General features: G+C 42.6%; 1 protein-coding gene across 2 annotated transcripts; it reads left to right on the forward strand.

The window, feature by feature from the left end:
- Nucleotides 1-13,995: 13,995 nt before the first annotated feature.
- Nucleotides 13,996-19,355, forward strand: LOC106656062 (breast cancer type 1 susceptibility protein homolog). Of its 2 annotated transcripts, none has more exons than XM_014376704.2 (7): nucleotides 13,996-14,202; nucleotides 14,500-14,720; nucleotides 14,804-17,727; nucleotides 17,804-17,877; nucleotides 17,956-18,535; nucleotides 18,599-18,710; nucleotides 18,787-19,355. In XM_014376704.2, the coding sequence occupies exons 1-7, from the start codon at nucleotides 14,114-14,116 to the stop codon at nucleotides 19,005-19,007; spliced, it is 4,221 nt and encodes a 1,406-aa protein (XP_014232190.1). In that variant the 5' UTR covers nucleotides 13,996-14,113; the 3' UTR covers nucleotides 19,008-19,355. The 2 variants fall into 2 exon arrangements, with proteins under 2 accessions (XP_014232190.1, XP_014232191.1); XM_014376705.2 differs by having other exon boundaries at nucleotides 17,959-18,535.
- Nucleotides 19,356-22,690: the final 3,335 nt, after the last annotated feature.

A 22,690-nucleotide genomic window follows, 5' to 3' on the forward strand; every position in this document is an offset into this window, starting at 1 on the left:
TTTTTGCTTTACACTTACCTAGATTGTTCCAATCACTTTGGCATATTTTTTTTCTGAAAATTTGGACAATTTCCAACAAAAAAGTTGCTGGGCACTTTTACTTTTGAATCATTCTACTTTAATCCAGGAATTATTTTAATATTTGTGATTTTTCATGAATTTCAAAAAAACCCTAAAATGGCCAACTTTGGGCCTCTGAAAAAGTGTCATAGAAGGCCCCAAAAATTCTAATAAAATTTGGGGACATTTCTGACATCAAATACAACAAGTTTTTCATATTTGCAGAAAAAAAATTTTTTTGACCAATCGATTTCACAGAGAATTGGCCATATACAGCGGCATACGATCGCAACGCGGTTATATAAGCTCGCGCAGCTCGTTATGGGATTTTTAGCGATGCATCCGAAATCGCGTCGATTAATCTTCTCTTTAGCTCTAATCCGCGGACTCGGCGTCATCTCGTGCGCTTATGGCAATAAGTCACGGGTAATCATAGGCATACTTTGGTGCGGTGGCTGCTGCGGTAGAGTCGTCGTCGTGCAGGATGCAAATTCCACGTGCGTCTGATGCGAGCCTATAAGCCATCTCTCTCTCTCTTTCTGTCTCTCTGCATCGTCGAAGAGAATAATTACGTCACGTGTGAGTTCACACGAGCAATCAGCGACCTTGTGTACGCGATACGGCGCTCTTCAAAGCGATATACGACGCTCTTATTCGCGTCAAGTGGAGCACTTTCACTGCGTTGCTGTTGCTGCTGCCGTTGCTGCTGCAAGTGTGCACTCGGTGCCGCGAGCTTTATCACATATTCTCATGCGAACGACACGATTTTAACTGCGCTCGAAAATTCGATGCCATCGCCGGGCAAATGTGTAAGCATACCGGTTGCGTAACAGCCGGCCATCTCGTGCCTTAAAATTGAATAATTATATACACTGGCTACGCTGGGTATTACATCGAATAAATTCAATCGAATCTCTGCGCAACGGAAGATACGTCGAGAAAAAAAAAATAAGTCGTGCGGCGTCGATCGTGCGTGCCCATATCGCGCATATTCCAACGAGGAAGTGAAAGTGCACTCGTATATATGCATGCAGGTATACGCGTGCAAAAAGGCATTAAATCACTGTACATATATAGGCTTTGTGCTACATCACGTACAATGAGTTCGTCTTTCGATTATTAAACGTCGCCGTCCGAACGAAACACTACTATAAAATTATAAAACTATATACTTGATAAATTGCCGAACGATTAAATGTTTCAGGTGCACTCGGCGAGTATGAGAGAAGCTGCGAGCTCGCCGCTGCAGTGTACCAACGGTTATTCAATTTTTGCCATTCTTTTATTTCTTTATACTTTGCGAGATGTATATTGCAGGCTGCTGCCTGCCGCGTCCTAAGTATAAGCGCGTCTAATTCAATTACCAGCTGCGAAGCTGCTGCTGATGCTGCCGAGCTGCGCCTCCACGCGCGGAATATAAATAATTTACTAGTTGAATGTTTACCCGAGACCCAGTGAGCTCTCGAGCCTCGGGCTACAGCAACGATATAAGCCGCGAATGTATTATATTCGCAGCCCGGCTCGAATTAATTATTCCGAAACTCTGTGTGTGTGTGCGTTAACAGCTTCTGATCTTGAAGTACTTTATCGTAATTATTATTTTTCCTGTAAAACACTTTCGGTTATACAGTTTGCGGCCTTTTTTCTCTCTCGCAGCAACGAAAATAATCTCGATGCTTTTACGAAAATATACCGTCTGCCTGCTCTCTCGCGCAAGTGAATTACAAATGAGCCAAGATAGTGCTCGGTGCAGACGACCCTTTCAGGCATTATTTATAATACCTCGGCTCGTTGTTTAAAATTACCTTCTTTTGTAAGATATTTTCAGTCCGCGCGAGCACGAGCACGTATAAATATTCATACAATTTTTTTTTTCGTTCTCGTGTAGAGTATAAGACTGCACCTTTATAGCAACTTGTAAATCAATGCTTCCGCGGGCGGCAAACCTCTAACATTGTTCCCTATATCGGAAAGAAAACATATCGTTTATAACATGAACGATGACGACGACGACGAGAAAATCAGATTTGGTACTAGAAAAAAAGCGGGGGGGAAAAAATGGTCGAAGGTCTCGATAAGAACGGTAGTTTACGGGCGAGTAAAGCGATTTTCTGATACACTTCCGCACGAGCGAACCGCGAAGCCACTTTTTGCCCCGTGCGCGCTTACATTCGTCTAATCCATAATTGCAGACGAAAAAAAAATAGGCAACAACTGCGTGGATATAATAATAGCACGATAGATTTTCTATATAACGTATCGGATAAAATCTTTATAGGAAAATGGTTAGGAAGAAATTAAGCGTCGAACGAAACACACAGGCGGAAAAGTTAATTAGTCAATTAGTTTCGCCGTTCACTCATATACGCGCACGTGGCTATAGCTAAACATGCAAAAAGCATATACGATTCGACAGTCTATATATGTATTCTTTCTAGCTATTAAATGCACGAAGTTCCTGTCGGTCGGGGCTCGCTCGACCGTGAACGATATTAAACAAGTTTTTGGATTTTGTTCGTCAAAAAATTGTTTGACACCTGCCGAATTGCCTAACAAATTCGGCGCTATTGTGTTGTAAAAAAAAACACCTCGGGCGCGAGCAGAGCCCCATTGTTTTCGCTATCCGAAAAGATAAAAGAAAAAAATACCAAAGTTCGCGAACATCAATAGCGCAAAGGTGCGTGGCGCAGCTTATAACTTTTTTTTTGTTACCAACTTCCTATTGCAAGCGCGTGCATGCAATAAGCCATCATCATCATCATCACCATCAGCATCACCATCAGCATCATAATAATGATAACGGCTGCTAGCCACAACAGCTTATGATATTCGCGGATGCGCGCGTGAGAAGCACGCGCGAAGCTAGATTTTCTCTTTTTCTCTTTAATTTATCTCGCCGAATGATCGTATACGCACATGCACTCGCACAAATGCACTTATCACGAATACTTCCCGCGCACGTGCAAAAACTGCGCAAGAGCTGCTGCTGCCCATGAGCCGCGAGGGTGGAGATTATCCTTTGGCACTATATTACATGTTTATGAAATTATCGAATGATTTATACACGAGAAGAAAAATGACTTTATACTGTATCGCTGACAAGTGGGATTTTCGTGATATTATTTATGTATCGAAATTTCGATACTCTCTCTCTCTTTGGTTTACGTGTAAAATAGTACGGAGCGCGCCAGGCAAGTGCATTGTATGGTTTTGTAAAGAGAGCCTATACCGCATTGAACTTCGCACTTGAATCGCTTCGCCGCTGTAGCCGCTTGGATAGCCTACGATTACGATTATCGTATGTATACTCGTGCGCTCGGACAATCCGATTTCCGCTCGGTTTGCCAGCTGAGCTCGTATTATCTTTTATTATTAAAACTCGTTGCACTCTTTATGATCGAAAGAGATTGATCCCCGAACGCGACTGCCTATTTCGATAAATTTAAAAGTATAATAAATTTTCCAAAAAATCCATGTCGAAAAATGTCAATTTGGGAAGCTGCGTTAGCGAGCTTCGGATTCGTCAAGTTTCATGAGAGTTTCGTACACTCGATCATTTATTTAAAGTTATTTTCAAAAACGTAACACGCTACATACCGGCTGTTGGTGCAACTCGGTATACATCTGTGCGTTACACATAATATACCCCCTGTGTTCTGGTATATGAGCGCCGGCTTGTACGTATAATATAATATAAATTCAGCAGGATGCCAATTTAGTGCCAGTTGCAGTTGTCGCGCATTGGGAAATTCACGTTCCAAGGAGTTAACGCCGTGTATTTACACAAAGGGCTGCTGCTGTTTCTGCTACTGCTGCTGCCGCTGCAAATGTATTTATGCGTCCCAGTTGCATTACATCACGCGAGCCTGACATTCTTAGAGCCACGTATTAGTGAGTGCGTTTATATACTGCGGTTGACTTTACGGACTGAGTAGTAGTCGACGTAAGACACGTCTTTTAATGACTCCGAATCTTTCGGTAAATTTATTCGTCTCTTTATCTCGCTCCAGATACTTTACGAGACGGGGACCGTGGCTCCCTTCGCTTCTATATTATTTATACGATCCAACTCGAAACGTACTCGGCAGTTACGCTCGCCAACATATATTGGAAATCTATTGTCTTTATCGCTGATGGAATTCGAAATTGAAGCGTAAATTGTCGTGAGTAGGGTACAGATTGCCAATCGATCGGTCGGTGAAATTTTATCAATATGCGGTCGTAGCCGTGATTCTGCATCGTTGATCTTTGCAACCTGTACCTGTACCGCGCGCGCTACTTTCAAAATCGACGATCGCACGGCGAGACTTATCGTAAAGTCGGACGATTATTTATTACGATGTGACCGCTAATCATATCTCTCCTTCTCTCTCTCTCTCTCTCTCTCTTCCCAATGCATTATATATACGCACGTTGAACCATTGAGATAATGTTACTATCGTAATAAAGAGGATTAATTTATTCAAAATATTTACGACGTTTACTTGAATAAGCGTTGAGAAATAAGTTTCACCGCAATTAATTTTCATATTGAGTAATTTCACGCTTTTTACGCAGCAGCGGCGCGGATACGAGCTTTTATCTGGCATTCATCAATAATTAAACAATAGCCTGGCGTACGCCGGTCATGCGCGTTAGCAGGCGAAATTCATACGCATTTGCAAATGAAACACCTGCCAATCGCGTTGTAGCGAAAAAAAGTCGATCGTCCTCTGCGAACACAGACCATTCAGCGTAATTTATGCGTGACAGAAATGTCAAAAAAAAAAAATAAATAAAATAAAATCATGTCATCGCACTCGTCCTGTAACCGTCAATACAACGTACTGTACAGCCGCAGTGCCGAGAGTGCAATCAATCATTGAGTGCACTGGCGCGGCAATTATCTAATGAGCGCACTTGCTTGGCTCTCTCTTTCTCTTTCTTCTCTTTCTCCGGCTTCGGGACCGCAGAATAAATGCTACACTTTAATACGACATTTACATTTACGCTGGGTGGACAAGAGAGCAGTGCTCCGCACGCGCACGCCGACAGGAAAGCCAGTGGCTATTTGTCGCGATAAGCGCGCCCGTATATAACATAATTGTACACGACTGTTTTATTTATGCGCTTACACACATATACATGCACTTGGCTGTTAAAACGCGGCGCAACGCCAGCTGTCTGGCGTAGCCTAGTGACATTCAAAACGCGACGCCGCCGCCGCCGCCGCGCGAGGACGACGACTTTGTCCGCTTTATAGCCCGTGGGTTACTTTGATAAATCCGCTTTTCCTGGCTCTAGAGCAAGCCCCCGCGCGAGTCTGCAGTCGCATCGTAATCGTTCCGGCTGAGCTCTAAATTTCATTAGGCACGCAGTTCCGCGCCTTTTCTTTATTGTTCATTGTTGTAACAACAAGAATTTATTCTCCCGCGTGCGATACTATATACAGTCGAGTCTCTTTGATGAACTTCTTCTCATCGTTGAAGGAGGATCGCTGCTGCTACACACAACGGGCCGCCGACACGCGCGCGAGCTCCAATTCGATCGAGAGCGATTAAACGCGGATTTTATACATCGCGCGCTCGTAATGCATCCCAGCAGCGATTTGTATAATAAGCGCGCCGCGTGTTTTTCTCTCTTTCTCCTGCGCCTATATATCTGACATCGGTTAGCGCGGGGGAAATTCGCTAATTATTTGAGCAGCGATTCAGTGCCGACTTCTTGTGCGGCGCAATTTTCAATTTCAATCGTTAATTACAAATTTGAGAATTCTAATAATTATCATTATCTCGAGAGGATTTACGAGGTGAATTCCGTGAGTCGTGGCGCACGCGTGCATCTTATTGATTGCGGATCCATTAGCGGCGGCGTAAAGCGGAAAATTTACTCTCCGACGTCGGTAACGTTAACGAGTGCCGCCGCCGCCGCGCGAGATACCCTACTGCTATAACGTTATTATATTACACGCAGCGCGGAGGGCGTAAAAAAAGTCACTCCGCTGTAAAATCGTTAGCAGCGACGCCGCCGCGTGGAGCAAGAGTGTGAAAAAAAGTCGAGCACTGCGCACGTAGTACACATATATAAACGCACGTACGCTGCACGCACGACGGAAATACGGCGCGCGTTATAAATACGCGCAGCCGAGTTTTCTATATCATGGGCGAATATATGTGTACGGGCGCTCGTTACTTTCTCCTTTTAGTAACAATCATGTAGTACATCAGCTTCGCTCGGCGCTTGTCTGATGATAGACGTAATAAGCGATGTATGCGGCGCAGACGCACACACGCACAACACGCATTACAGGCAGCTCGCACGTAGTTTTACCTCGCGAGAGCTATGTACGGTGCGAAAATGCGTTATTGCACTGCTCTACGTACGCGTGCAGATGTATATAATACTCTCGTCGCACCGTGCACGAATCGAAACGGTATATATAAATTCGACGCGCAGAGTCGAGACTTGTCTTCACGCATGGAGGAACGCATGAGGCTGCACCGCCGCGAGCAAGTACATATACTGCATAATCGAGCGCGATAAAGCCCGTCGAGCCAAGTCCTGAAGCGACGCGATACGAGCAATAAAGCTCGCGCGCGCGCCCCTGTGTATCGCAGATAAAGCATTACCACTACTGGGGCTCTATAGCCGAATTCGAAACCGACATTTAGTCGAACACTCGAGCTAAGCATCTCTTTCTCTCTATCATCGTGTACAACAGACCCGCCGTTGCTGCGGGTGGCTCCTCTCAAAACTTCCGCGCGACGACGATACACGCACGTATAAAATTATGCCGCGCACTCGCGACTAGTTGGCAATTTAATTACTGCATTGTACTCGTACTCAAATACATATAGTCGCACTCGTGCTAGCGCATGCATATATATGCTACGGCCGTGAGGAGATAAGAGATTTATTCGCGCCAAGCTCAAATTCGCAAACGATCGTCGGACAAAATAATTCAATTTTCCAATTATGTAAATTTACTATCCGCCACTCGACGTCTATAATGGGTACAACTTCGATTGGCACTTGTACGCTAGCTTAGTCGATACATCCTCAGCATATGTCGATATATACTCTCGGAGATCGCACAGAAGCCAACTCGAGATAGATATAAATTCGCATATACCTATATTATGTACCCTCGGTACGTATATATAGGAAGTGGCTTCGAATCGGAAATCAGATCGGAATACTTTCATGCTACGTTCGAGATCGAATAGATGTGTACGTACGAAGTATACACGAGCTCATCGATATCGATGCACATTCGCCTTGGCTGCGCATACAACACAACGTCCGCGTCTGTGTGTACAAACATAATGAGGATATGTGCAGCACGTGACACGTGTATGTGTGTGTGTGTGTGTTTATACGGATGCAACATACACGGAGCACGAAAATGAAACTTAGAAAGTTTTTCGGTCTCGAAAACTCCCGTGTAGGTCTAAATATGTGTCTTATCGCGTATTCAGATGGGGTTGCTCGGATTTTCCCCGTGCGCTCGAGTCTGCTCATGCTCGTCCATGTTTCTCTGTGTGTGCGTCGACTTGGACGTGTGCAACATTTGTAAGTGTGAGAGAAACTGCCGAGAGTAAATATAAGCAAGCACTTGAACTTGGTTGTCACGTAACTCACACAAACTTAATACGTACATATTTATATATCTATAATCTTTTTTAATCAGCATTAATGAGTCGTTTCATTTTTTCTTTCTCTTTTTCAGGACGCAACTACTCGAGCAACGGAGCGAGTCTCATGAACTGGCACGATGAACTTGGCAGCGACGTTATTCTGTAAGAGCTGCATTTTCAATTACGTACTCTTGCGCACACGCACGCGTGTCTCATCCATCATATATACATATCTCTCTCTCTTGCCTCAGCTTCCGACTTCTTTAATTATTATGCGCGCCGAGTTGAGGAGAAAATCTGACAGGCGGATGTTGTTTAGATATATACGTGTGACGTTTTATGAAAACGATGCAAATCCCTCGTGTGGCGAGTCGAATCGATTTTGCACATTTCTCTTTTTAATTACGAATCATTACGGTTTCAAATTGTCCCAACAAAAAGATGCAATGATGATTTACTTTTAAAATTACTATAATCTCCTCTCAGTAATATCTTCATAAATTAACTATCCCAATCACATTTAACTAATTCTGAAAAAAAATATTCAACAGGTGCAGTGACGGCACTGCTGTCGGTTCAAGCGATAACTGTCTCGGTGGATCGTGCTGATGTTCGACCTATCGGTCCCGTGAGTATCATTTCGAAAGATCGATCGATTAACGATGCATTCGAGTAAATTCGACTTGAATTATAACGACTCGAATTTCATTCAGCAGACACACAACAATGGACAGTCGATGCTCGTGAACGGCTGGAGACCCCTGACCAACAACAACAACTATGACATCGGCATCAACGTGTCGCCGTCGAGCGGCCTGGTGGATCGCAGCCTCGCTCCGCTCCATCCGGTCCTCGACAAGTTCCAGGAGCACATGGCGGTCTCGGAGCGCTTCAAGCCCCAGCGCCGCGAGAAGACCAATCAGCAGTCGCTCGAGTACAATCCGCCGAGTATCCTCGGCAGCTTCGCCCTCTACAGTCAGGCCTCGCCGGCCGGCAGTAGCAACAAGCTCAGGCCGGGCGAGAGCGTCGATCCGAAGACTCTGCCGACCGAGACCGAGTACTCGTTCCTCATTCCGCCGCCGAGGGACACTCTGAGATTCGAGATCGAGCCCCGGAAGACCGCCAAGTCGTCGTCGATCCTCGAGGACGCTTTCGTGCACTCGTCGCAGTTCATTCCGCAGGCGATCAAGCCGGACTCTCGCTCGCCCGCAGCGACCGCCTACTACTTCAAGCCGGCTACCTTCCCGAATCCGTACTCCTCTCAGGGAGGCGCCGCACGACCTTCGGCCTACAACGCCTACAATGTGGCCCAACAGCTGGTGTCCTACAAACAGCCGTCGAAGCAATTCGAGACCCTGAAAGCCACGAACGAGAAGCAGCAGAACTATTACCAGACGGTCGACAATACCAAGACGACTCAGTCGGGCTCGGCTCATCAGGCCCCCTTCGATCAACGCTATCAGCCTCAGCAGGTGCTCAACGGTCAATACTACAATCAGATCAGCCATCCGACTCATTACAAGCAGTCCATGTACGACAGGGACCCGAGCTTTCTGGTCCACGAGAGCCACGAGATCAGTTACGCGACTCCGTCGTCGAGCTTCAAGTTCCGACCGTCGGCGTATCATCACTACGACAACGTCTACACGACGACCACCGCCGCCCCCAGCAGGGTGGAATCGAACAAACAGTACGCTCACTCTCAGCAGAGCGTCAAGTATCCGAAGGACGACAAACTGCAGCCGCACGATTATCACCAGGCCAGCGCCTACTACATCTCCGATTTCCAAAAGACCAGATACGTGCCGGACATCAACGAGGTTCTTCCCAAGGTCAATCAGCCCGTCAAGTTCAGCCAGATGAGCTCCACGCAGCCACCTTACGCCCCCGAGCACAAGCACCGAGTAGTGTACGTGAGGCCGGAACTGCAGAAGCAGCAGTACCAAGGCGCCATCATACCCATCAACATCAACCAACAACCCGCTCAAGTCGAATACGAAACTCCCGAGAGCATCTCTCTGAAGCACTTCAACGAGCAGCAATTTTTGCTCCAGCAGCAGTTGATTCAGCAAGACAGGCAGAGGCTGAGGGAGCAGGAAAAGAAACGTCAGCAAGATTTAGCGAGAAAACAGCAGGAGGAGCTCGAGAAGCGTCAAAAGGAAATCAGACAGCTCGAGGAGAAGCACAAAGAGCAGATACGCTTGGAGAGGCTGAGAGCCAAGGAGCCGGTGACTCATCGACCTTTGTACGCTCAGACTCCTCATCATCTGGTCGAGTACACGACTCCGAAAAAAGTCACCAAAGAGCAATACAAACAGCAAGAAGCCGAGATAGTGACCCATCGACCGTTCTACAGTCAAACGCCATCGCTTCATGAATATTCGACTCCGAAAAAGGTTACGAAGGATTATTACAAACAGCAAGAACCTCAGGTAGTAACTCACCGACCGGCCTACAGTCCAACGCCGCAACAGTTCGATTACACGAGTCCGAAGAAGACGACGAAGGAATATTACAAGCCCCAAGAAGAAGAAATCGTGACCCACAGACCACATTACAGTCCGACTCCTCAGCAGGTCGACTACACTTCGCCCAAGAAAGTAACGAAGGATCAGTACAAACAGCAGTACTATACGGTATCGACGACGCCGAGCTACAACGAGTCGCCCTCGACCGAGAGCAATACTTACAAGCAGCAAGCGTCGACCGCGCAGCATTACGAGGAGAACGTCACACCCTCGAGCGGCGTCACGCCCTCGACGACCCAGGAAGATTTTCAACCGGCGGTCGGGCCTTACAAGCCGAGGCGTCCTTACGCTGGTAGGGAACAGACGAAGAGACGCAAACCGTCGACGCTGGCTTACGAGCCTTCGTCGCAGACCGAGGCGCCCAACGCGAGCTACGAGACTCTGCCTCAGGAGGTACTGCTGACCGACGTGCCGATTCAAACGACGACTCGCGCGCCGGAAACGACGACGGTGACGATCCAAGCGACGACGACCGAGAGGAAGGCCCCGAGAACTCGCCGGCCCGGGGCGTCTCTGAGGCGGCGACGACCCTCGACGACCTCCACCACCCAGGAGCCAAGCGGTTCTTTCTCGCAGGAGTACTACGAGGACGTTTCCAAGTACAACACGCCCGAGACTCAGGACTTTGAGAAGAAGAAACGACCTCGACCGGTCAATGAAAATAGTCAAGACAATAACAGAAGGCGGTAAGCTAAAATTCTCTGAAATAAAAATTGAACTGTTTACGATTGAGTGCGTCATTTACAGAAAACAACGACCCACTGGCCAGCGCGTCAACTACAGTAAAGAGCGAGACTACTCCAAGGAGCGCGAGAGGATCTCGCCGACAGAAAATTATCCCGAAGCTTTCCTCAAGGAAATCTATTCGGCCGAGTATTTCACCACCGACAAGCCGTCGAGCGCCGAAGCAGCCCAGGAGACGACGACCGAAGCCATGACGATCGAGTACCTGCCCGAAACGACCGTAGGCTCGATCACCTCGGCCAACGTGGAGTATTACGAGCCGAGCAACGAGGATCACCGACAGCATTACAGCAAGAGTCAAGAGGAGGACATCGTGGCGTCGATCGAGCACGCATTTGCCAAAACTGAGGTAGGTTCGACTCGACTCGAATATGAAATATCAACGTGCGCGTGAGAACAAAATTGACTCGTAAATTGTGTTGCAGGAAAATTTCATCGAAGCAACGACGCCATCGACAACGACTCCGCTTCCACCTACAACCATAACGACGACGACGAGCACGACGACGAGCACGAGCACGAGCGAGGCGCCCATTAACATCTCGCGCTCGACCGTCTCGAGCGTGCCGAAAGTGACCCGCGCCCGTGCAGGGTCGCGCCACGGCAACGCGACTCGTCCCCGCTTCAGCGTCAAGGACTACAAGAGCCGCATGGAGTACAAGAATCGCCTGACGTCCAAGTCGTCGACGACGGAGAGCCCCGCGACGGCGACGAGCAGCAGCCCCAGCAAGATCCAGCGCGGCCACAAGAGCCAAGCTCCCGCCGATCCCAACTTCAAGGAGGCCAAGATCAAGCACAATCCCGGCCGCACCGCCTACCAGAGGACCTCCACGACGACCGCGGCGTCCGCGAGTCGGCAGCAGCAGGTCGACAACGAGTCCTACGTCACGACGACCGACCGATCATCCGTCAGGTATTCACCGAAGAAACGAGTCAACAACAGCGGCCACTATTACCGCAGCCGCGTGTCGAGCACGACCCCGATGAGCAATCAGCAGCCGGACGCGGCCGGAAGCCAGAGCACCGTCAGGCCGGAGAACGTGTTCTCCTCGTCGATCCGCAAGAGGCCGACGCTCAAGAGCAGACACAAGCTCACCGCCGCGGCAACGACCAAGTCCACCGAGCTGCAGTCGGCTCAGGAGACGGGCTTCTTCGCGACGTCCACCTCGACCTTGGCAGCCCCGACCATGGAGGTCGCCAACGAGATATCCGAGTCGGCCAAGGACTCGCAGCAGATCGATCTCAGCGACGTCTCCATGGACGAGGACGGCAACTCCAAGGCCTCGAGCTTCGGTGCCCAGGAGACGACGGCCTTGGAGCAGGAGCAGCAGCGCTACGAGGCCTCCACGATCGCGCACTTCGATCTGAAGCAGGAGGAGGAGCTGTTCCGCAAGGCCTCGCAGAGCGTCGCCGACTTGACGAGCTCCGCCTCGGCCCTCTACGACAAGCCCGGCATGTTCAAGGCCGTCTCGCCGACCGGCGAGAGCCGCATGATATCGGCCCACTTGAAGATCACCACCGACGAGCCGACTCTGCCGATCGAAGCCTTCTTCCAGGAGATTGCGAGGAAGAGCGAGACCTCTTGAATGTCCCTCCCGTCTTCTCTTTTCCGACGATATTGCGACTTGTCGATAATGCGCAGCCGTATACCACGAGTAAATGGACCTTTGCTCGCGTAACGATTGCCCCCCTGTGTAGCCCGAGCTCGCGCCGCTAAACATTACGATCGAAAAACGATACTGTATATAATAAATAGCCACGCTACACGTGTAAAATAATAATAATTCCGATGCGGAGTCGATACTCGTGCTCCCCCCCGAGTATAGCCCGATATACTGGTGAAAAACAAAAGAATAAATATCCCTCGATAGCAGTGCAAAATTGTTTGCTCGATTTGAGAAAATCTTCGATCGAACCTGTAATATTGCCTCGAAATTTTTTCCAATCGTGACAATTTTCGAGAAAACAGCACACATGTATCCGAGCACTTGATATACCTTTTATAGCCGTATGGGAAGTAATTAACATTTTTCCAACGTGTTTTTATTTTATTCATCTTATTTGACTAGAATGTCGCGTCTAGAAGATCCAATAATTAGCATAATGCAGTTTACATGTGCTTCAATAACGGTTACCAAATAAACGTGTACCAGTTTTAGTATCATTGTAATGTTATCATCTAATCATTTGAACAATATCATGTATTGACTTATCATTCAAGTAGCTTAATTTAATGCCGTTGATTCTAAGATTCTTCGATCGCTTCTAAAAAAACCCCAACATTTTTCAAATTCAATTCGTTTAAACATCAAGAGTTAATGCTTCAAATTATCGATTAAACAAAGATGTTCATTTCGTAGATTCATAGAGATAACGTGGCATTTTATTTGTTAATTTTTTTAAGGCATATGTTATTATAAAAATTTCGATTATTGTTAAAAATCGACGTGATTTGCACGTTGTAATAATTATTAACACACTCTGTTTCATGTAAATATTCAAAAAAAATTAGCTGATATATGTACACTACTGTAGAAATATTTTATTTTTAATGAACTAAATTGTTTCAGAGAAAAATGTAATTATATTCGTAAAAATTATTCATTCTTAAAATCCGATTCTGGTATTGCATCATATAATGTAAAGGAGAAATTGATGAATTGTGTGACCCGCCGAAAATATTTTTTTGTAAAGAAATTGTGGTAAATGATTCAAGCTAAGTATTGGAGTAATCAAAACTTTGTAGTTGGTGCGGAATGTGAACTAATTCATAATTTTTATTCAGTATGTATTTGTTATAGTTTTTATATGAAAAATAAAACGATTTTAAAAACGACGATCTATCCAAGTCATTCGTTTATTTTTTCCCGAAAAGTTTTCATAATAAAACCAACAATATACATCCCCAAATAATGATAATGAAATATTTAAAAAATAAAAAGTATACCGTTTGTGTTTGATCCGAGAAAAGTCGTAACGCAATGTAATGCTGCTGATCTGTCAGCTGGACGTCGCCATGACGGGGGTAAACATTTTTGGCGCGTAGCGTGTCATTCATGTTTTACTGCTGCTCATGTGTGCAGTGTGCACCGTCCGTCCTTCAATTGTTGACAAATATCTCTGGTTCTGTTAGTGAAAAGATCACCCTCGAGGATGGACTAAAGGATGGACGAAGTCGCAGAATCGTATTTGTGTATAGAGAAGATTGTGAGATCGTGTAAATCAATCAAAGAATCCTTGGTATGCGGAATATGGTAAGCAAGCTCAATATATACAAGCGAGCCGAGACTTGTTGCTTCTTGTCGATCTGTTGTTGTGTCGCCACGAGGTTATGTTTATTTGACGTTCGGCTGCATAATTTGCTCATGTCTCTGATAAGATAATGAGTTTTTGGAGCTCCTCGAGAAATGTCATTTTAAAATTATACCACTCGTAATAATTCGAGATTATTACGCGTCAAAGACCAATGCGAACACGAGACATTTGAATATCTTTTATCTTTTTGTTTTGGCGATTATATTTTGTTTTAATTTTTTTGTTTAAACTTTTAGTTTGGAATATTTCAAAGAACCTGTAACTATAAGATGTGGTCACAAATTTTGTCGTGGCTGCATTTTTAAAGTTGCTACAAACGAGCATGCAACCTGCCCATTTTGTAACATTAATATTCAAAAAAGATCTATACCCAAGCAAGGAAACAAATTGGTACAATCAATTGTTGATAATTTTCAAGACTTGGTCGAGGCTATTAAAAATGATTCTGGTATTGATGGTGAGCAAAAATGAAAAATTTTTTTTCTAATTACTCGGTAGAATCATTTTAAAATTTTTTTAATATATTTTATATTCTTTTAGTTTTTGATTATTCCAACTTAAAGCAGCCTACAAAAAAGAATAAAAATCTTGAAAATAAAAAAGATTTTGAAACAGCTTCGATTGCCAATGAATTATTTTCACTAAAAGGCAATAACTCAAATACAATTAGATCTAAATCTTCTCAATCAGTGAAAGCTACTCCATCAGTTTCCAAAAAGTTGTCTTTACGAAGAAAGTCAGATACAGGAAGAAAAACACCTGTTGATACAAATACTCTTGATAAGTATTTAACTAATAAATCTGAGCATGAATCTGAAGTACAGTATAACGAAAAAGTAACACAATGGCTTGAAAGTTGTACTCCACTTGCGAGTGATTCAACTGAAGTGCAGAATCTAGCTGAGAAGAATGTAGAAGAAACAAATGATCAACTGACAACTGATCAGTTAGTGCAAACTGTAAATATTTGTGATATTGTTGATAAAGAAACTGAAGACTCCAATAAGGGTGAAGAATCAAAATTTTCAAATACTCAAAAACAAATAGAGCAAGCAGAAATGAATGCAAGAAGGAAAAAAGTAAATCAAAATTTGTCAGGGGATAAATCAACTGCTAAAACACCTCCATCTGTTCCTGCAGCATCCCATTCAGATGTTAATGATTGGCGTAGAGTAAAGCGTGTTGGGAAAGAAATGCAAGTTAAAACATTTAAATCTCTTAGTGTTAGTATTGAAAGAAATGTTTCTTCATCAAATCTTGATGAAAATACTGTACCAGATGAAAAATATGTTAAAAAAAGAAGATCTAAAAATGAACATCAATCTAGAAGCTTTCAAAATTCATCAAAAGATAATGAAAAAGATAAAGTTGATGATTGCAATAATCCAGATAATATAAATGAAATTATTGATGCTTCAACAATGCAGAATGCTCTTGATACACCTGAACAGGCCAGAACTAGCTTGTCAAATGTTCGAAGTACAAATAAACTCGGAATTTTAACTCCTCTCAAGACAAAAGATGATGATGATTGTAGAAGTATACAGTCAGACGACTCTAATTCAAATTATAGAAGATCAAAATTGTCGTTAAAGTTAAAATTGAAAAGTTCAAAACGTTCAAAAGTAGAACCTCCTCATCAAGTAACTGTTTCGCCACCAAAAGAATCTGCAAATAATATTGAGCATAATAAAGTTCAATCAAAAACTACTAGTGTAACGACAAATTTACTCAAACCTCTAACTTCAAATACAAATCGGTCTCTATTGGTACCATTTAAAAAGTTGGGAAAAATTGTAAAGAAAAAGAAAAATATTCCATTTCTATACTTAGGTAGAACTAAACCCAAAGAAAAAATAGTTGAGCTTGTTTTAGCTAGTTTTAATAATATTGAAGTGCCAGTACAAAAAGATAAATTGGAAAATCATTCTGAACTTATTAATGCGAGTGGATCTCATTTAAAAAGTAAAAAAAATATTGAAGAATGTATACAAAAAGCTAACGGTGAAAGTACCAAAAATGACAATAGAAATGAAGAGAAAAATGATGTTGAAGTTGAATCAGATAGCAGTTCCCTGATTCAAAATACATCTCCTGTAAAAGCAGCTGATAATGTAGCCAAATGTTATGAATCCATGAAAACAGCTAACAATAAAAGTATACAAAAAAGTGAAGAGGCTTCCAAAAATAGAAAGGAAAACGAAGCGGAAGTTGAATCAGACAGTGGATCATCTATTTATGCTGCATGTACCCATAAAAATATTGGTCAAGTTGATAATAATAAGTCCTTAAACCAAATTAATGGTAAAAGTACTAACAATGAATTTGAAATTAGAAAAAAAAGTAAAGCTAGAATTGAGTCAGACAGTGAATCATCTATTGATAATGAACCTGCTGATAATAACACTATTATCAAAATTGATAATACCAAATCAGTAATGAAAACTAATAATATAACTACCAATAAGGACTTGAAAAATAAAGAGAAAAATCAAGCTGAAATTGAGTCAGATAGTGGATCATCTATTTGTGCACCTTCCCTCAAGAGAGCTAATAAAAAAAAACTAATAAAAATGAAAACTTTATCCACTACATCTGGTTCAGAAGCAAGTTCTCCTTTGAGAAAAAAAAGGTCCTATTCTGAGTCATCTATAGAAGAGGATGTTGTATCAATCATTCATAAATGGACAGATGAACCATTGACCAAAATACCAAAAAGTACACCTGACTTTATAGATTCTAGTCAAATTGAAAAGAAGAAAAATTCTAGGCGTTCTAGTGGTTTTAATGTTTCCAATAAAGATAAAACATTAGTATCTAAAACAAATGAACAAGCATCTCAGAACACATTGGAAGAAGATCCTCCTATAGATGATATAATCAACAAAGTAAAAAAATTTAAGGACAATGATGCTGAGTCTTGCAAAATAAACCATATGCCAAGCTCATTGATGTCAGCTGATCTATTTGAAACAAATGATGTGCAAACTATTGAAAACAGTTATTCTAAACCATCTAAAAATGGTAATCATAAGGAAATTGATGCATTAAACGCAAATGAAGTTGAACATAGTATAATGAATACCAGTAACTCTGAAATTGAAAACACAGCGATTGATCTTTATAAGAGTAAACGAAAAAAAATGAATCTAACAACCTGCTCAAATGACTCTAATAAAGAAAATGAAAAAATGAGAAATAATCCAAAGCTTGTTCATATAACCCCGGAAAAAAATTCTGAAAATATAAACAATAAAACAGATATACTTGAAGATAATAATAAAACAACAAAATTTGTTGAAAGTGCATTTAATCTACCAGATAGTTTGATTAACATTACAGCAGAACAAATAGCTCTAAGAGAATTAGAAAAGGAACTGATGGATTGTGAGCCTGTAGTAAATACAGATAGAAAACATGTAGACGAAAATGTAGAAAAAGAAAAGTTTATGACTCCTAAAAAGGTAATTCTTGCAGCTTACAAAATATCTATTGTTTTCATTAAAATTATAATATTTAAAATATTGCACAAATTCACAGGTACATTTAAGCAATCATGAAGAAGAAGAATACGATTCTGAAAACATTGGCGCCACACCTGTGGTTAAAAGACGGTAAAATTTTTATTAACAGATCTTATAATTTAAGTTTGAATTTTTAATAATATCATAACTTTTATCATCTTTTATCAGTAGACCTATGCTTGATTATAAGTCTCAGCTTGACATGCCTGACTTGACATCCCAGGATCTCGGACCGAGTTTAATACCGCCGACAATAACACCTCTAAGAACTGGAAAAATACATCCTCTGTGTCACAGTACTCCATTAAATGCGAATGCTAGAAATAATACTGCTTTACAAGCTAGCAACAAAAAAATGATATTGATATGTAGCGGTTTACCGCCTGAAAGTATAAAAGTAATTCAAGAATTTGCGAGGAAGTTCGATGGGGAATTTAAAAGTCAATTTAGTCCAGATGTAACCCACGTCATAGTTCACACGGATCCTAAGACGAAAGCTGGACAAAAAACATTCAAGTACATTCAAGGGATTGCTTACCAAAAATATGTTGTAAGCTTTTTATGGGTAATCGATTGCCTAAAATCGAATACGCTTTTGGATGAAGATGACGAAAAGTATGACGTGCTGGATCCTGAGCTTAATCATAATGGAGCAAAAAGATCACGTTTGAGGATACGTGATTTATTTTCAGATTTTACGGTGTACTGCTTTGAACCTTTCAGCAATTTTTCAATAACAGATTTTAAGGTATTTTCATTTAATATTTACTTCTAAAAATTATTGAATTTTTAAATTGAAACATTTTTTCAGGATCTATTAATGACAAATAATGCTCGAGTAGTAGACACAGAAAAAGATCTTTTAAAAATAAAAAAAGGATTAAAATTAATAATACTCGAATCAGAAAGTTTGACTAAACAACGTAAGTTGATAAATGATATTTAGCTATTTTTCGTGAAACGATTATTTTTTTAAAGGTTGTTATTTTATGATTGTAGAAGTATCAACTCTGAAAAAGTGTAATAGTGCGATAGTTTCATTTGAATGGGTAGTAGATTGTTTGAGTCAGTATCAAATTTTATCTTTAGCCCCATATTTATGTGAGACAACGAAGGAAGAAGCTCTGGCGTTAGGGTATCCTCCGGGCATATTGGTTGAAGAAGAGGACGATGATGAGGATGACGATGAAGAAGACGATGAAGAAAACGAAGCGAATTAAACGAACAATCAAAATGTAAAATAGTTGTAAATGTTATTATAAATCGTTGCCTTAAATAGTGTGCCTGACTTTTCACATTTCACAGTAGTTGAAAATTTTTCGTTTGCACGTTGATTTACTAGGGTATCTCATTTTAAGTGCGCTGAACTGCACAAAAATAAGTATTACTTGAGAACAAGTGCTGATTGTAAGTTAAGTGTTCACAAATATCGTGTTCTGCGTAATGCTCGAATGTTCAATATTAGTGATTATGTATGAAGTAACTATAAGCTCTGTCAAACAGAATTTGTATAATTAAACAAATACCTCATGAACTTTTTTTAATGACACAATTAATGATTTGTTATGTGAAAAATTAATTTAATAGAACTGATATATTTAATTTAAATAGTGAAGATGTAATTTTATTTTTATTACGGAAGTCAATTTTCTGTACACTGTTTTCATGTGTTCGAATAAATGAACGAGTTTAAGCACTCTCCCATACTTTTTTTTTAGAAACTGTGTTCAAATCCAAAGGGCTTGCAGTGCACGGAAATTCGTTAATCGCTCGTTTTCCTGTCTTTTCAGCAAACGACACGCGAATGGCAATTATACAAACTTCCCAAAACCGTGAGTCCCTGCATTATAATCATCAAGCTAAAACTTTGTAATTATTCCAAACTCGCGAGAGACGCAACGGCGCATTCATTTCGGTGGGCTCGTGTGCTGTTCGCCGTTGTAATGATCATAATAACAAGGTACAATAAAAACGCAGAAAAAAAACGAAACATTATCGCGAGAGCGTAAAAGCCGATCAAATCGTTTGAAAGGCCACCGGCCCATAATACATGTATAATGTATTTATTGCCGTGTAGAGCTGTTTATCCGTGCTCGCAACTAGCACTCCAAGTACCGACGTTGCCAGTCGTAGACATCATTAGATTATATGCAGATACGGAAGATAATTGGCCCCGACGAGCAGTTCGATACATGACGATAACGATGTTGGATGCCTTTTAAATGTAAAACGTAAACTACAGATAGTCGATTGGATCTTTGACGGTGGAGTATCGATTGCAAGCCCTCTCTTTCTCTTTCTCCTTTTCCTCTTTATATGATTTTCTTTGTTTGGGAAAAAAATATTTATCAATTAACATTTAAAAAACAAGTATGCGAGCATCTATAAAGTGCATATAACCCTTTATTCAATGACTACAAAAAAAGATGTTCGACTCACGCGCAAATCCCTTGAACCCATTATATTGTAACAAAAGTCTGTATATGTACGGAGGCGAGGACGTTTCATTAAAACGAATTAAACTCGCATTGAAAGAAAACAATTCGAAAAATGTGACAAGAAGCGTTTTTACTATTTCTAAATTACATGGTTTGTAAATATTCTCTCTATTGTGCCCAGGAAGCTCGCGTTCAAGAGTAAAATGAAATTTTTATTAAACCTGTCTGAGATTTTTTGTCCGCAAGAGCATTCAAAGCATAGATATGCGCTTATATTTTTCAGGATATCTCCGTCGTTTCGTCCTGTAAAATAACTGTTAAAAATATGCTTCGGCTATTTTTGTACACGCGCGCGCGCGTATTATTCTCGAGCACGCGCGTAAAAAATCTTTTTACATCTTTTTACATCTGCTCGTTACAGCGTGGAAAAAAAGAAGTGATTGATCATTGAAAGCCTCTCGACGGGCCGTGCACGCGAATCGGCGCGCAAAAAAAAGCAAGAACCCGAAGCTAGCTCTATAATCTTTTTTTCTAAATCGTTTTTATACGTCGCGTCGACTGATCGATCGATGGACGAATCACTGTGGAAGTTTCGTTCTCTTTTTATACACGTACACACACATGCAAGCTCGGAGGACCCGCGGGAAGCATTGCACTGCACGAAGCTTTATCGTCCCGCACGATAAATCAAATTTAGCCTTGTCTCGAACAACTAATCGTTGGTACAGGCAGTCTGTGTATAAATTCCAATATTTTTGCCAAATTATTAAATAAAGCCCGAGCGCAATGAGCAAGACGAATGGTGTATAACTCTTACTTCGAAACTCGTGCTACGGCTGCCGTGGGCTGTACGTACACGCCTCGGTATATGTATACTATGTGCGGCAAAGTAGGTATGCATCTAATTTATAGCTCCCCAAAACCAGCTCTGTGTATAGAAGGTGGCGAGCGAGGATGTATGTAGTCCCGCGGCATATATCCACCGCACGAGCGCCTTAACTTATACGCACACACATTGAGCCGCGAAAGTGGAAGCTATAGTTCAAGTTTCTCAAACTTGAAGTAGCTTCTACTACCCCTCCTAGCTCTGCTGCACATCCGTTGTCTCTACACATTGCAGTGCATACTTGCACAGTATTAAATAATGCGTCTGCTCGCGTAGACGAGAGCGAGTGTCTCAATACCATCCGCCCTGACCATTAATCGCGAGTATCGGTACCTCGATCCAATCCAAAACGAAGTTTAGCGAAGCTCGTGGCTGCCGCGAGGCATTTTCGTGCAATCGATTGAAACAACAAAGTCAGTCGTATCTCCGGAGAGAGTCACGGAGCTGTCCTCCCTGTGTCAGCTGTGCGCTCACCTCTTGTAATTACGCATCATACAGGCGGTTGCACCACGCACGTAACTGTACTGGTTGCTGCTCTCACGAGCCAGCGGCAGTCGTGGTGTGGCTTTGAAAGTTGCGTCGCGCACGACGGAAAATCTCATCGAGTGGCTCAAAGTTAATTAACTTTATGCGTGCGCGCTTTGCACTAGCTGCGAGCTTTATTGTGCGCCTATACAGATAGCTGCTGCTGCTTCCAGCTCCGATTCGAAGCTATCTCTTAATGAGCTTATTTTCGCGCCCCATACATCGAGTGCCGCGCAGACAAACTATATTCATACTGCAAATAATATTTTCGACTCCGCGAGCGAGCTCGCCCATAACGACACACGCGTGCCCGAAAAGCTTTATCAACGAATTGCCACTCGATCGTACGTGTACGAGGTATACCTTATAGATATATGCATCGGCCATCGAGCATGGATATTATATTGCTTGGAATAATATATTTTAAATTGACAGGTTTATTGACGCCGATACAAGCTCGATCAGGCACGAAGCCAAATGTGCTCGCGAGTCGAGAGGCGATATATCTGTGTAGTAGTGGAGCGATGCGCATACGCAACGAAGCTCGCGTTATAAGCGATAAAATCAGCCGACGTTGCTGCTATACACAGTTGCGCCCGCCGCGCGTTTCGCTCCCAAAACTCTCGTCTATATGCTGCGCTGCCGATGCCACTGCCTCGCGCGCAGCAGCTCCTGTGCCACGTAGATATACTTGCCCGAGTTATTATATACAAAGCGTATGTGTGTATCCCGTATAATAATGTATAAGCTCGAGCGAGAAAAGATAAACCCACGACGAGTCGTATGCTGGGCGTTAAAAATTTCTCCCAAAGTTCGATATGTACTTCTTTTTATTTTTTTTTTTCTTGCTCTTCGATGGTACATTTCGAGTGAGGGCATGTAGTACGCCATCAGCTTTCAAAGTGTTCTTGTTACTTTACTTTACTGCAATTTTGCTGCTGCTTCTTCTGCTCCTCTACACACAGTATAGACGCGTGGCATTGCTAAGTGAAGTCGCAGTATGTATCTTCTGCTTTTCCTCGGCGCAAACTTGCGCCAAAAGTACACTTTTCAA

This window comes from Trichogramma pretiosum, unplaced genomic scaffold (assembly GCF_000599845.2).
Source record: "Trichogramma pretiosum strain Unisexual culture from Peru unplaced genomic scaffold, Tpre_2.0 scaffold72, whole genome shotgun sequence".
NCBI classification, from domain to species: Eukaryota; Metazoa; Arthropoda; class Insecta; order Hymenoptera; family Trichogrammatidae; genus Trichogramma; species Trichogramma pretiosum.

Bases quoted from the DNA above. Each gene is read 5' to 3' on its own strand.
- LOC106656062 (XM_014376704.2), top strand. From the start codon at position 14,114: ATGGACGAAGTCGCAGAATCGTATTTGTGTATAGAGAAGATTGTGAGA. The intron at 14,721-14,803 runs GTGAGCAAAAAT...ATATTCTTTTAG, and splicing joins AAATGATTCTGGTATTGATG to TTTTTGATTATTCCAACTTA. The intron at 17,728-17,803 runs GTAATTCTTGCA...ACAAATTCACAG, and splicing joins AGTTTATGACTCCTAAAAAG to GTACATTTAAGCAATCATGA.